This window comes from Elgaria multicarinata, chromosome 12 (assembly GCF_023053635.1).
Source record: "Elgaria multicarinata webbii isolate HBS135686 ecotype San Diego chromosome 12, rElgMul1.1.pri, whole genome shotgun sequence".
NCBI lineage: Eukaryota > Metazoa > Chordata > Lepidosauria > Squamata > Anguidae > Elgaria > Elgaria multicarinata.
The window spans coordinates 31,031,112-31,047,003 of record NC_086182.1 but is presented as its reverse complement, the minus strand read 5'-3'; the positions used below and the strand labels follow the sequence as shown (position 1 = coordinate 31,047,003).

Below are 15,892 nucleotides of genomic sequence, written 5' to 3'. Positions count from 1 at the left end.
TCCTTTCCCAAAATGGACTGAAATGCAATCCTTACCCATGTCTACTCCTTCCTCAAGGTCATCGTCAGTACAAAAAGGCTTAGCGATGGCTTGCTACCATGAAGGGTCACCTCTGCGGTCTTCCCAACCCAATCTGGATAAAGGAGATCATAGCCGCCCCCTTGCAACATCTGTTTGGGCCAGCTTAGAGAAACCACCTTGAATTTATTTTTTAAAGGATTTAAAAATAAATAAAAATTCTCCAGCACTGGGGAAACAGGGCTTGCTGCCTTCCATAATCCCATAAGATGCTGCTGGCACGGTCCACAGGGACATGCTGGGTGGCTTTTGACTTACTGAATCCACTGATGCCGCTGTCCAGAACCTGCCGGGAGACACATTAACAAATGATAAGTGCATTACAATGTGCAAATTGCCACCCTGGCTCAGACTTGCAGTCTGTTTCATCCAGGTAGCACGGCAGTGACTAGGGATGGCCGGCCCAAGACATTTTCTTGCCTGTAACAAAGGTCAAGATGTCCCAGTCTCATTCCACATATGGCACATTCTGTCTTGCTTTATTGAATGCAGGTCATTGGGTTTTTTTTTCTTAAAAAGCCAGCTGTATCAGCACCCACTGCAATATTATCTGGGTATGATATTATCTGGGTATATATTCCATGACACCACATTGATGGCTGAAAGCGAGGAGGAGCTGAGGAGCCTTATGACAAAGGTGAAAGAAGAAAGTGCAAAAGCTGGGTTGCAGTTAAACCTCAAAAAAACCAAGATTATGGCAACCAGCTTGATTGATAACTGGCAAATAGAGGGAGAAAACGTGGAGGCAGTGACAGACTTTGTATTTCTGGGCGCAAAGGTTACTGCAGACGCTGACTGCAGCCAGGAAATCAGAAGACGTTTACTTCTTGGGAGGAGAGCAATGACAAATCTTGATAAAATAGTTAAGAGCAGAGACACCACACTGACAACAAAGGTCCGCATAGTTAAAGCAATGGTATTCCCCGTAGTAACCTATGGCTGCAAGAGCTGGACCATAAGGAAAGCTGAGCGAAGGAAGATAGATGCTTTTGAACTGTGATGTTGGAGGAAAATTCTGAGAGTGCCTTGGACTGCAAAAAGATCAAACCAGTCCATACTCCAGGAAATAAAGCCAGACTGCTCACTTGAGGGAATGGTATTAAAGGCAAAACTGAAGTACTTTGGCCACATAATGAGAAGACAGGATACCCTGGAGAAGAGGCTGATGCTAGGGAAAGTGGAAGGCAAAAGGAAGAGGGGCCGACCAAGGGCAAGATGGATGGATGATATTCTGGAGGTGACGGACTTGACCTTGGGGGAGCTAGGGGTGGTGACAGCTGATAGAAAGCTCTGGCATGGGCTGGTCCATGAAGTCATGAAGAGTCGGAAGTGACTGAACGAATAAACAACAACATATATTCCATAGTCAGTTGTGGCTTCTCAACAGGTCTTGATTTTCCAACAGACTGCTGTGTCTGGAGGTGTCATGCAGCTCTCTCTCTCTCTCTCTCCCTCCCTCCCTCCCTCCCTCCCTCCCTCCCTCCTAGGTCATTGGTGGAATGCAGACATATTGAGATGCACCAGAACAGCACATCCCAAATCGCCAACTTCACAATTCAGCTCTTTCAAATGCTGAACCACTCCATGGTGTATCTGCACTGTGAACTCAGGCCATAGCTAGACCTAAGGTTTATCTCTGGATCGTCCAGGGGTCAAACCTGTTCATCTAGGTGACACACAGGGGATCCAGTGCTCAGGCAGGGGCGAACCCTGGATGATCCCAGGATAAACCTTAGGTCTAGCTGTGGCCTCAGTGTCTGTCTGAGAGAGCATGCAGGATGTGAACAGGTGAGATCCGTCAGATGCTGGAGGCCCAAAGGACAACACTGGAATCTTTCGAGAAATCAGATGCCAGGAAATAAGATGTATTATTTACCCCTTTTTGTAAATGCCAATCTAGGATTTTTAGTTTGCTAGCAAAGGTGCTAAGGTATGGATCCAGTCCTTTTCAATTTGGGTTGCCTGACAGATACAGTTTAGCACAGGTTATCTAGTACAGTAGCTGAGGTCATTGATGGTTTTCTTCCAAGGTATTTTATCTGAGCTGTCTTAGCAACTGCTCAGGTTTAGCGAAGGTTATCTTAAGTAACTGATGTTTGCACTGTATTATGCTACCTAGCAGTCTAGTTTTAGCAGGTCATTTTAATGAACTAAAAAAAGGGGAGGGCTGAGCTCTTGCAAATAGTTCTCATTTGGAATAGCAATGTTCCAGGTCCAATTTAAAGTGCTGGTATTGGCCTTTGAAACCCCAAACTATTTGGGTCCAGGTTACTTGAAGGGTTGCCTTCACTCTGAGATCAGCATCGGTAAACATTCTTGTGTGTCTGACTGAAAGACCAATTAGGTTGGCTGTCACATAGGGTAGAGCTTTTTTGGTAGTGGCCCCACATTTGTGGAAATCTATTCTAATTGATGTCCATCAAGCCCCATCATTTCTGGCCCTCAAGTGGGCCCTAAAGATCTGTTTGCCTTGGCCAATAATTGAGTTAGGTCTTTACTAGGGCTGTGCATGATTGATAATGTTGATTGTATTCTTATCAAGCTTCATGGTTTTAAGTTTTGTTGTACACCATCTTGGGAGGGGTTACCCCATAAGGTGGCTTATAAATCTTTTGAATGAATGAATGAATGAATAGGTCTTTCAAGTTTAATTTCCAGACGGTACAGGAAAGAGTAACATTTACATGTGAAGATCAGCCATTTTCATCCCCTTGAAAACCCTGTTACAACTGGAATAAAAATGAGGGGCAGGCTCTATCCATCTTTGTTTCTTGGTCATCAGATGGCCTTTTGCCCTTTCCAGCTGTATGAATATGATTCATCCTGCATTTTTAGGGCATGTCCTTGAACTCCAGCCTTTCCAAATGCTTCTAAATTGAATCAGCTGACATACAGAAAGTTGAGATGCCTCTTTGATGAAAGGTTGGAGTGTCTTATCCACCAAGGTTTGTGATAAGTGATGATTGATTCTCTTTCATTTTGGCCACTCTGGTCTTTGGGTCTTTATTTCTTGGCATCAGAAGAGGCACAGATAATGTGACTTTGTGTAGTGGGGTTTTTGAACTAAGCTTTGATGGTGACTTCAAGGTGAACATCTAGGGAGACCTAGCCAGCTCTGAGCCTGTCCAAAGTCTGAAGAAGAGAGTGCCCCTGAACATCGCCAGGATATCTTTATCTTCAAAAAATATGAGCAGAATTTCAGGAAAGGAGGAAAGACACGTTGAGACAAGGTTTCAAAACCAAAGCAATTGCTGCGTAACTACTAGCATATCCCGTCCTCCCACCTTCAATGGCACACTCTGTCTTGCTTTATTGAATGTGTGACACTTCCTTCCCCCCTTTTCTTTTCAAATCAGAGACCTCTTGCCCAAATGGTGGTCTGTGACAGTATTGCGTCCAGTTCTGGGCACCACACTTCAAGAAGGACTCAGACAAGCTGGAGCATGTTCAGAGGAGGGCAACCAGGATGATCAGGGGTCTGGAAACAAAGCCCCATGAAGAGAGACTGAAAGAACTGGGCATGTTTAGCCGGGAGAAGAGAAGATTGAGGGGAGACATGATAGCACTCTTCAAATACTTAAGAGGTTGTCACATAGAGGAGGGCCAGGATCTCTTCTTGATCCTCCCAGAGTGCAAGACACGGAATAACGGGCTGAAGTTACGGAAAGTCAGATTCCGGCTGGACATCAGGAAAAACTACCTGACTGTTTCAGCAGTATGACAATGGAACCAGTTACCTAGGGAGGTTGTGGTCTCTCCCACGCTAGAGGCATTCAAGAGGCAGCTGGACAGCCATCTTTAGGGTGGATTCCTGCATTGAGCAGGGGGTTGGACTCGATGGCCTTGTAGGCTCCTTCCAACTCTACTATTCTATGATTCTATGATCTTTGGAGATAGAATGACACATGAGCAGGCTTGTCACAGGTGTCTCTAGCCCCCATACTAAAGGGGGAAAGGGAGCATTTTGCTCAAGTTTGCACATCTGAGCCTTAAAAGCAAGACCTCATTTCCCATCTACTTTATGTGAATGTTTTACTGTTGTGCTTTCCAGGATAAGTAATTTTTTTTAAAAAAAAATTGTGTGTGAATAATAACAAACAAAACAGAAAAAACATCGTGAAAATGGGAGGGGGACACACCACAGATTGTGTATATAGAATTATCATCATTTCCATCATATAAACTTTTTTTTAAAAAAGGGAGAGAGTTATACAAAGGTTTCAAGAAAAGCAGACCAAATAGCCGTATATTTATCCTCTTGCAAGTTGCATCTACATAACACTCATTCAAAAGTTGATAATGTTATTAGGTCCTTGATCCATTGCATTATAGGAGGTGTAAATTTGCCCTCCCAATGTGATAATATAAGTCTTTTGGCTGTCCTAAGGGCTCTAAAGATCCATCTGTGCTGACCGTGCGTTAACTTCCAGGAAACTGGTAGGTAATTTAGAAGGACCATGCACGTTCTTCCATATCATAAATGGTTTCAGTACAAAGTTCATCCTTATTATAACCTCCTCCCAAAAGGGGACAGCTGCTAGGCATTGCCAAAGCATATGACTTAAAGAAGCATTAGATGCATTACATCTCCAGCAATTACGCAAGTTAGACAAACCCTTATTGAAAAGGCGTTGTGGAGTCCAATAAACCCGAAACAAAACTTTTTGCTGAATAAGACGTAGCCTAAGATCCATAGAGAGCCTCGTGTGGCGCAGAGCGGTAAAGCAGCAGTTTCTGCAGCTGAAACTCTCCCCACGGCCTGAGTTCGATCCCAGCAGAAGCTGGTTTCAGGCAGCCGGCTCGGGTCGACTCAGCCTTCCATCCTCCCAAGGTCGGTAAAATGAGTACCCAGCTAGCTGGGGGAAAGGTAATCATGGCCGGGGAAGGCAACGGCAAACCACCCCGCTATAAGGCCTGCAAGAAAACATCAGCGAAAGCTGGCGTCCCTCCAAGAGGCATTAATGACTTAGTGCTTGCACGCGAGGTTCCTTTCCTTCCCAAGATCCATAGAAGCTTCAGAAACAGATGCTAAAGCAACCGTCCATTTGGTTAGGCCAGATAGGACACTCCAATTCCCTATTCCAAACTAGTCTTAAACAATGGGTGTCATATTTACTTGCTGCTATTAGATATTTGTATTTGTGAGTTGTGGATCTATGTGTCAGTTGAGCTGCTGAAAGTGTTTCTAACGATGCTGGATAAGTAATAATAATAAAATAAGCTGCAGGCTATGCCTGGAACGATCCTTGCGTTTCCTTCCTAGAGCTGCGTGAAGGGTGGGATTCTCTTGGGTGCATGGGGGGGGGGGATGTCTTCAGATGCACTGAACCAGCTCCTGTCACAGCAGAAAAAACTCCCCAGCCGCACAGCATTGGAGTACGAGAGAGGTCTGTATGCATAGTTCTCTCCTTCTTGCAGCATTACTTGAGTAACAGCCAACTTTCTTTTGGCTCTGCCACCTGTAACTCCTCTGACAGCTGGGCCAAACAAACGCCGTAGAGCAAGACACACCTCACCCGCCCCGCCCCTGGCAATCAAGAACTAGGAAGCCATTTCTAGCAGTAATCCTCAGATGTAGAGGAGGAAGGATCTTCTTGTGCGTTGGGGAAATGGAGTGGCACCCACGGAGCGTGACCATGTTCACCAAGGAGGATTTCGAAGGCGATTGGCTCCAGGTGGCCAGTGGTGGGAGCTTTGGCCCAGTGTTCCGAGCGAAGCATAAACAATGGCGGACCACCTACGTGGTGAAGTGCCTTTCTTGTCTTCTTCAGGATTCCAGACTTGACAGGTAATCTACGAGGTTGTAGCTAAGTTTTGGAGCGGTGCCCTTGCTGCATTTCCATTTGAAAAGCTCTGCGGATGTGCTTGTCTCACGCTTGGGACGAGACCGATGTTCGTGCTCGGCTGAAGCAATGCAAAACAACATTCCTCTTCGGCAAGAGACACGGTGGGGCATGCGCCCAGCTCCCTTCTGACCCATGTTGCGTTATGCCTGAAGCCGAAATCCTTGGCAGCCTGGAATGAGCGTTGAGCTGCACCAACTGGTTGGGCAAGTTATGAATCAGAATGTGGAAGGGTGCAATCAGCTGAGGAACCACATCCAAAAACCACAGCGGTTGCCTCGCACCCTGGCAAAACAGTCATATTTTATAAGCTGCAAGTGTTTTCGGCTTCTGGCAAGAGACTCCCAACCCAATCAACCAACAGGGTGTTCTTTTAAAATGTCAATTACATAAATAGGCTCTGCGTGTCACCCATTGTCTAATTTATCCCATCGGTTCATATTAATCCTTGAAAAGATGGTGTTTAAATCTGGGGCCATCCCTTAAGCATGCCATAGTTTTTAAAAGTCCTTTTTAACCACTCACATGCCTTGCGATATTACCCGTTGCCCCACTGAAACCATTACCCAACCCTTCCTGAGACATCACTGTGTTATCCCCTTGCCCACTGTGGGTGTGTGACCTACTCTATGGGCAATCATTCCCTCCCCCGTCTCCCCACGCAGCCACACCAGCCACACGCCTCTCTGTGACGTAAAAGTAGCTAAGTCAATCACAGCCAGAGATGCAGGAGGTGTTCTCATGTCACAGTAGGGCTTGCAGCTGATTCGTTTGCAAGAATTCTTCTTCATGGGAGGAATGTAGCGTGTAGTCTCCAGGCTCTTAGCTCAGGCCAGGTGATTGGAAAATCCTGTCTGAGATGACTAATTTGTGATGGGTCATTCACATACCTACAAGTCATCACTTGATGCCACCATGCCACCAGGGCTTGCTTCTGGTGGTTCCACAAAGTGCTATTGTCCAATTGGAGTCCATCAGGGGAAGAGCCTTCAGTGTGGTGGCCCCCATCCTATGGAATTCCTTGCCTCGGGAGGTCAGGCACCAAATTTGTATTCCTTCCAGCACCTCCTAAAAACGTCATTGTTTTGGAAGCCTTCCCTTAATGATCAGCCATGGTTTATTTAATAATAATAATAATAATAATAATAATAATAATAATAATAATAATTTATTTCTTACCCATCTCTCTGATTGGATCGAGGCAGGTAACAACAACAAGCATAAAAATGTACTTTTAATGTGTTTTTAGTCTGTTTTTGTTCTTTTATTCTATTTGTCCACTGCTCCAAAATTCTTGAATGGGGAGCGATATTGTAAATAAACCAATAAAGGATGAGCATTGCATGTGTAAACCAGACTGGGCATAACATTCAAGCAACTGTTCACCATGCCAAACAGAAGCAGCAAACCAGAATCCTGCTATCTTTGCTTGGCCCACTCCCCCCCGCCCAGTACTATCTCATCTGTTCTTCTGCATCCATTCCTGAAATGAAAGCGTGCTTATGTGTTTGGTTAAACTGAAGCAACGGATCTAGAGAAGATGGAACCGTTTCTCTCAAAGTATGGGACCAAAGCGTTGCATTCATGCGCTGCATTTCCCCCCTTGCAGAACCAAGATGAATCAGTTCATGGAAGAGGTAGCCAAGATGGAGAGAATCAAATTTCAACACATTGTGTCCGTCTACGGCATATGTGACAGCCCCTTGGGGATTGTCATGGAATACATGGTCAACGGGTCCTTGGAGGAGACTCTACCCACCCACCGAATGGCTTGGCAGCTCAAGTTCCGAATCATCCACGAGACAAGTTTGGCCATGAACTTCTTGCACATCTTGAAGCCTCCTTTGCTTCACCTCAACCTAAAGCCAGGAAATATCCTATTGGATTCCAATATTCATGTTAAGGTGAGGGCTGTTTGAGAAGCAGGTTTAGCAGGAGGATCCATAGCTCAAGTATGAGTGCAGAAGGTACCAGGTATTAAACTGGTATCTTCAAGTAAACATGTTTAAAGGATGGGAAGAACCTTTATCGGAGGACACACAAAACCAGAGAAGGCAATGTGGGTAATACTGGGTTAAATAGACCAATGGGCTGATGAGGGCATGTAGCTCAGTAGCAGAGAACCGGCTTTGCATGCAGAAGGTTGCAGTTTCGATTCTAGGCATCCCCAATTGGGGTTGGTAAGAATCCTTCCCAAAACCCTGGAAAGCCAGTCAGCATTAACAATACTGAGTAGGACGGACCAAGGCTGTGACTCACTATAAGGCAGCTGCCTATATTCTGTGTATAACATTTACAGTAGGGGTGTGCACGGACCCCCCGCTCTGTCCCGCGGGCCGATCCAAAAATTTCGGATCGGCCCACTCCGCACCACTCCGCCCATACTCCGCTCCTCTTCGCCGCGGAGCTCCGGCGCCGAATCGGAGCTCCGCAGTGGAGGGGAGTGGTGCCAGGTAAGGCCGGGAGAGGAGGGCGGGGGGGGTTACCGGGCCCTGCCGCTGTCGCTGCCCATGCGGTGACGGCGGCAGAGCCCGGTAAGGGACCAAGGGGGAGGGGGGCCTTACCTGCCTCTGTCCGCGGTCCGTCGGCTTCTTCAATTGAGCCTGCGGTTCAACCAGGAAGTCTGGGCCGCAAGTGCGGCCCAGACTTCCTGGTTGAACCGCGGGCTCAATTGAAGAAGCCGACGGACCGCAGATGGAGGCAGGTAAGGGAGAGGAGGGGGGGTTTACCGGGCCCTGCCGCTGTCACCGCATGGGCGACAGCGACAGTGGCAGGGCCCGGTAAACCCCACTTACCTTTCCGGAGGAGCTCCGGATTGAGGCGAAGGATCCGCCTTCACCTCGATCCTCTTCGCCACGCTCCGCCGGCCCCCCAATCCTCTTCGCCTCCGCCTTAAGGGGAGGCGAAGCACCCCGCTCCGCTTCTAATTCGCCGGTCCGATTAGAAGCGGAGCACATCCTTAATTTATAGCATAGATAGATATGATAGAAGACTTACTGCAAGGTATTTTTACTCTGAAAATGTGGATGCCAATGAAATTCTGTTTCCGCTGTAATCGTAATTAAAGCAAATTCTCACCATACGCTTCTGGCTCACACATTTCATTGCTATCACCAGCACACTCTCACAAGTACAAAAATAAGAGCAGTGCATTATGTGAACACGCCCCAAGACAATCAAGGAGAGGAATGAAGGAACAGCTGCAGAGGGTAGGGAAGTTGAAAGTAACGTTTTATTTCACCCTGATCTCAGATTTCAGATTTCGGCTTATCCAAGTGGATGGAGCCATCAGACTGGATACAGGAGATTGAGAGGTCAGCTATGAAGGGAAACCTGAGCTATGTCCCACCTGAGATGTTTTTGCAAAGCACCAGGCCACCAGGAACCGAATTTGATGTCTACAGGTAAGGAATGGCGTGTCCTCTCTCTGATTCTTTGACGTCAGCTTATCCATTCCATGGTGGAGTTGATTTTTTCTAGCCCTACCTGGAGGTGCCGGGGATTGAACCTAGGACCTTCTGCAAAACAGGTGCTCTACCACTGAGCTATGTCCCCTCCATATTGTATAAGTCCTGCATGTAACTATGTTTACCTAATGTTTTGTTTTTTGTCCTTTAAGCTTTGGGATTGTCGTCTGGGAGATCCTTACTCAGAAGAAACCATATTCAGGTAATTGTGATGGGTTGGGAATGTGGTAAATCCCTTAACTCACGGACTATTATTAGCAGTTCATAGAATCATAGCAGAGTTGGAAGGGGCCCAAAAGGCCATTGAGTCCAACCCCCTGCTCAATGCAGGAATCCACCCTAAAGCATCCCTGACAGATGGTTGTCCAGCTGCCTCTTGAAGGCCTCTAGTGTGGGAGAGCCCACAACCTCCCTAGGTAACTGGTTCCATTGTTGTACTGCTCTAACAGTCAGGAAGTTTTTCCTGATGTCCAGCTAGAATCTGGCTTCCTGTAACTTGAGCCCATTATTCCGTGTCCTGCACTCTGGGATGATCGAGGAGATCAGCCATGGTGGCGGCTTCCAATCACTCCCTTTATGGACCAGAGAAGGTGCATATGGAGATGAAAGGCCAAGCGGCTTATTCAAGATCACGTGGCGGGGTCCTATTAGTACCAAGACTAAATCCCAGAGATGCATAAAAGCCTAAGCTTGGACATTAAAATAATAATAATGGTCTAAGACACTTTTAAACAGGGGATTGCATTTGGCAACCAGGAGTATGCTTTTAATGGACAAGAGGGCCTAGGAGAATATGGGAGAAGACCGTTTCAGTAGTGGCACCAGAGCTGTGTGATGGTGAGTGAGGCTGTGATGGGAACAGGACACACACACACACACATGTTTGCACACCCACCCACCCATCTATTCAGAACCAGGATTGTTGGGAGGGAAGATGCCCTCCGGTCTTCTCATTAGGTAGGCTGAGGCAAACCATTCAGGTGGTAGAGAAGGAAGAACCTTGAATTATATTGCTCTCCTGCCCTGCTCCATCCAGGAGGGCCCACTGCCTCCAGCGGGTGCTCTTGAGAGCCTGCCAGCCACTCCCCTGCTGCTGTGGCATTTGCCGCTGCGATAGAACAGCCGGCAGGCCTCTCTGGAGCAGTTGCCTGCTCTCCCAGCATGCACTCCTCCTTCACCCAAAGTCTTGTAAGACCCAGCTGAAGTCTCATGACTTCGGGCAAGCTCTTGTGAGATGTCGGTCAAGCTCCCTCGAGACTGGAAGGAAGGCAGCAGCAGGCCGCAACATGGGCTTCTTGCCTCAGGCAACAAGATAGGTTGGGCCAGGCCAGGCCTGACCTCCCACACCCCACCACACCCCAAGGCCAGCTCTAGTGTTTTGAGGGCCCTTGGGAAAGACGCCTTCCATGGTGTAGTGGTTAGAGTGTTGGACTGGGAGTCGGGAGATCTGGGTTCTAGTCCCCACTCAGCCATGGAAGCTCATTGGCTGACCTACCACACAGGGATGTTGTTGTGAGAATAAAATAGAGAGAAGGAGAATTATGCATGCTGTCTTGAGTTGATTAAGGAGGGGAAAAGGTGGGATATAAATGCCATAACTAACTCAATAAATAAATTCATCAATAAATTTATCATTAAAAATGTTAACACAAGCTGGAGGGCATTATAGCTCCATCCCAGAAATTCACAGTAGGTTTCCAGAGGAAAATAGATCGCAGACGGTGTGGTCTCTCCTCTTTGACAGGAGCAAGGACAATGGCCGTTATCATCAGTGCAGCAACAGGAAAGCGGCCCTCCTTGGAGCCTGTCTGTGATGACTGGCCAGGAGAATGCCAACAGATGGTTGACTTGATGAAGAGGTGCTGGGACCAGGAGCCACAGAGGAGGCCGGGCTTCACAGGTTTGATAATCAAATGGATTTCTCCCCAGGAGCTCTTCCCTAAACCAGGTCCCAACCAGGGTTTGAGTGAGCCCCTCATGATCATGACTTTCACATTTACTGGGGACATGACCAGAAGTGTCAGTCAATAAATAATCATGGATTATAATCTCCTTCTCAATCTCAATCTCCTTCTCTCCTTCTCCTTCTCCATCATCATCATCATCATCATCATCATCATCATCATCATCATCATCTCCTCCTCCTCCTCCTAATTACCAAGACGCATAATATTGTATGATTAAAATAGTTAACAATTAGCTGCCCTTCTCTGACTTCCAAAGTGGCCACCTCACTTGGACTGGTGATAGGGTTGACCCAGTCTAAGATAAACAGTATTTTAAAAACAATCACACAATTTAAGAGTGGGATAGGGAGGGAGAGAAGAACAGCAGATTTATTTATTTTTAAATCACAGTTTACAAGCCAAGGGGAATTATTTCAAGAAGACCTGTCTAAACAAAAAGGTCTTTACTTTCCATCAAAGGACCATTGGAGATGGAGACATGCAGAGTTCCCAGGGCAAAGGATTCTACAACCTGGGTAAACATATATGAAGAACTCAGGAATTGGCCTTATATCAGTCATGACTTTGGCCCATCTAGCCCAATATGGTATGCTCTGACTGGCAGTTCTGCAGGACTTCAAATAGCCCTCTATCCCACCACTTGCTACCTGATTCCTTAATTGGAGAGATGCCATGGGTCCATCTTGGGACCTTCTGCGTACATGTAGAACATTTCTTCTGTCTTTGTGCCATGGCCACTCCCATGGAGAAGGCCCTTCCATGTGTCCCAATCAACTGCATCTGTGATAGTGATAGAGCATGGAGCAGAGCTGCCCCAGAATACCTGAGTGGTCTTGTAGGGTCCTATTTGTATGCCGTCGCTAACTAGTCCTTCAGCATTCTTCCAAATTCTTCAGAATTCTAGGAACTGGTTTTGTGAGTTGTTGAGGCAAAGCTCTTCATTATCCATCCTTTCCACTTGCTCAGATGTCTTGGTGGAGACAAGCATGCTGCTCTCCTTAATCCGAAGCCCTGTGGTGGACCCGGAGAAAGAGCATCTCTCTAGGAAGATGTCACTCAAGCCCACATTTCCTAGGAGCGAACAGGTAACCTTGGGCATTTTAGTCATAGTGCATTTGCCCTAAATAAGGAGTGGTGGCAACTGGGTGGGGAATCCCTTTGGGGCAATTCTCTGTACACTGCATATTTAGAAGAATGCAGAAGTGGGATTTGATGGAAAATATCTCAAAGTCAGTCATGGGATTTGCTGCTGTAATGGGCTGTATACACGATCCATTTTATGATATTGCTTAAATGCATGCCTGTTCTGTTCCATGTCTACATGACTAAGAAGAGTGATACAGAAGGATCTGGTCTCTTTCGGGGAGCAAGCAATGGGGGTGAGTATCTCTGTTTGATCCAAGGTCAACCTCTCTGCTGGAGATACATTGTTCTTGAACTCCTCTGCTCGAGAGGAGTTGATCTCAGGGCATTGCTCTCCATTTTGAGAACTTCTCTCCATAGTTTTGCAGTCTAGTGTTCGAGAGACATGGTGGCAGGAAGCAAAGGTTTAAGTTGGTGTCCAGCCTGAATGGAAATTGAAAGGTTTGTGTTTAATAACAGAAGTTGGGCCAATTTAAAAACAAAACAAAAAACTCAAACACCTTATAGTGACTAGAAAATGTACACTACCTTGACAAAATCAAGTCCAATCAATTGGTGTGTGTTTGTGTGTGTGTGTGTGTGTGTGTGTGTGTGCGTGTGCAATTCTAGCATGGATTGGGTCAGAGAAAAAGCCCAGATTACAAGCCTAAAATTCCAGACTGATGATCCACAAGGAGAAGGGAGTGAAGCTGGCACTGTGAGCAAGTTGTAAGTGAGCAGATGGAACATTGGTCTGCAGCCTGGACCACAATCCTTGTGAGAGCAGGAAATAACCTAGCTGTAGCACAGGAAGTCACTATTCAGGGCACGAGGAGAACAGTAGCATCAGTTGGGCTGGGCATGTGATCACAACACCCTATTAGGACGGCTGCACAAACAGGCGGGCTTTGTCGGGGCAGCCATATTTATAAGCGAAAGGACCAATGGAAGGATTTCTTATTGCTGTCCAATCCAGTAGTGTAGCTCTGGACTGGAGAATGGGGAGGAAACACAAAATCTAGAAGTAGCTGGGTTTTTGCAACGGAGAGTATCACTTCACACGTAGTCTCTGTCTAAGTTTCAGCAGACTTGGGTTCAAGACCCATGGCCACTCATCTTGGAATTGTTGTAGATCGCAAGCTGAATATGAGCCAACAGTGCGATATGGCTGCAAGAAAGGCAAATGCTATTTTGGGCTGCATTAATAGAAGTATAGCTTCCAAATCACGTGAGATACTGGTTCCTCTCTATTCGGCCCTGGTTAGGCCTCATCTAGAGTATTGCGTCCAGTTCTGGGCTCCACAATTCACAATTCAAGCTGGAGCGTGTTCAGAGGAGGGCAACCAGGATGATCAGGGGTCTGGAAACAAAGCCCTATGAAGAGAGACTGAAGGAACTGGGCATGTTTAGCCGGGAGAAGAGAAGATTGAGGGGAGACATGATAGCACTCTTCAAAGACTTGAAAGGTTGTCACACAGAGGAGGGCCAGGATCTCTTCTTGATCCTCCCAGAGTGCAGGACACGGAATAACGGGCTCAAGTTAAAGGAAGCTGGATTCCAGCTGGACATCAGGAAAAACGTCTTGACTGTTAGAGCAGTGCGACAATGGAATCAGTTACCTAGGGAGGTTGTGGGCTCTCCCACACTAGAGGCCTTCAAGAGGCAGCTGGACAAGCATCTGTCGGGGATGCTTTAGGGTGGATTCCTGCATTGAGCAGGGGGTTGGACTCGATGGCCTTGTAGGCCCCTTCCAACTCTGCTATTCTATGATTCTATGATGTCAACTCATCTCATGTGTTATGTTCAACACCTTTTCATTCCGTTTCAGGTGCTGAGAATGATAAGGATCAATCTCATGATTTCCCTCAGAATGAGGTTGAAAGCCTGGAAGCTCTGATATTGTCAGAAGGTGTCAGTGAGACCCATAAAAACAACCTTCAGCTCATGGTCACTCCAAGGAACTTGGAGAAAATGAAATTCCTGTTGAGGCAGGGAGCTGATGTGAACAAGAAGACTGCCTGGGGTTCCACTCCCCTCATCCTGGCGGTCCAAAAGGAGTCTCTGGAGATCATCTCACTCCTCATCCAACATGGCGCGGACGTCAACATGACTGATGAGGATGGCTGGTCACCTCTCCATTTTGTGGCTCAGAATGGCGATGACAGAATAGCCCGCCTCTTGCTTGACCACAAGGCCAACATCAAGGCCCAAGAACTTGATGGGTGGACTGCCCTCCACTTGGCCTCCCAGAACAACTTTGAAAATGTGGTCCGGGTTCTCCTCTCACGTCAGGCTGACCCCAACATCCAGGAGAATGAGGGACGGACTGCCCTCCATGTGGCAGCTGCGTATGGGCACATCAGGCTTGTTAAAATGCTGGACAGCCAAGGGGCAGATCTAGAAAAGAAGCAGAAAAACCTCCGGACTCCACTTCATCTTGCTGTAGAGAAAGGCAAATTCAGAGTGGTCCAGTACCTCCTGAAGAATGGTGCAGAAGTCAACAGCCTAGACCAGAACCATTACAGTGCTCTTCATCTGGCTGTAGCGAAAGGAAAATACCTCATCTGTGAGAAGCTGATCAAATATGGAGCCGCCATAGACCTGAGGACGGACAAAGGGTGGACACCTTTGCACCTGGCTTCCATTAAAGGCCACATGGAAATCATCCGCCTCCTGATGGACAACCAAGCCAAGGTGAATATTGGGGGCAGCCTGGATTGGACGCCTCTGCATTTGGCGATACGCTACAGTGAAGAGGCTGTCATTTCTGAGTTGCTATGCAGAGGGGCAGACCCCAACCTCGCTGAGAATTCTGGCTGGACCCCCCTCCACCTGGCAGTGCAGCAGGGGTCATTTCTCAGCATTGTTAACCTCCTTGAGCATAAGGCAGATGTCAATGTCAAGAACAAGGTGGGCTGGACACCCACACACCTTGCAGTGCTCAAAGGTAATGCAACGATCGTGAAGACTTTACTCAATGCAGGGGCTTTGCTGGAGCTGGAGGACAACATGGGGTGTACTCCTCTCCAGCTCGCCCTCAGGAATCAGAAGCAAAGCATTGTGGACCTACTGCAAGGTGAGGAGTCTTCAAAAGCCAAGCCCAGGGGCCACCACAAGGTATACAGAGACGATGCTAAGGAAACATCTGAACAAACATAACCAGGAAACTGCTTCATCCAAAAATTTGGATTGGCTTCAGAGTTTGTGGTAGGGTCAAGCCATGCCTTTAAGTGAAAGCACCTCACTGGGCTTCAGTGAGAGAACCTCACTTTGCATGTCAAAGTCCCCATGGTCCATCTCACCATCCCTGATAGGGATGGGAATTCTCTGTCTGTCTGATAGCCTGGGCAGCTGCTGCAAGTCATTGTAGACAACCTTGGCTTGGAAAAAAGGAGACTAAGGGGAGACATGATAG

The 15,892-nt window shown here is 47.2% G+C and overlaps 1 protein-coding gene across 1 annotated transcript; it reads left to right on the top strand.

Annotated features, from left to right (window-relative positions):
* The first annotated feature begins 5,651 nt into the window (after positions 1-5,651).
* On the top strand, positions 5,652-15,636 carry ANKK1 (ankyrin repeat and kinase domain containing 1). The gene is made up of 8 exons (XM_063139022.1): positions 5,652-5,866; positions 7,531-7,825; positions 9,174-9,325; positions 9,541-9,590; positions 11,133-11,288; positions 12,322-12,440; positions 12,686-12,734; positions 14,306-15,636. Exons 1-8 carry the CDS (start codon positions 5,688-5,690, stop codon positions 15,634-15,636), a joined length of 2,331 nt encoding a protein of 776 aa, XP_062995092.1. The 5' UTR covers positions 5,652-5,687.
* Positions 15,637-15,892: the final 256 nt, after the last annotated feature.

What these genes read in the sequence shown, in the direction of transcription:
- ANKK1 (XM_063139022.1), top strand. Translation starts at nt 5,688, where the DNA reads ATGGAGTGGCACCCACGGAGCGTGACCATGTTCACCAAGGAGGATTTC. An exon ending in ACCGAATTTGATGTCTACAG is followed by an intron (nt 9,326 to 9,540) that starts GTAAGGAATGGC and finishes TTGTCCTTTAAG; the next exon opens with CTTTGGGATTGTCGTCTGGG. An exon ending in GAGGAGGCCGGGCTTCACAG is followed by an intron (nt 11,289 to 12,321) that starts GTTTGATAATCA and finishes CCACTTGCTCAG; the next exon opens with ATGTCTTGGTGGAGACAAGC.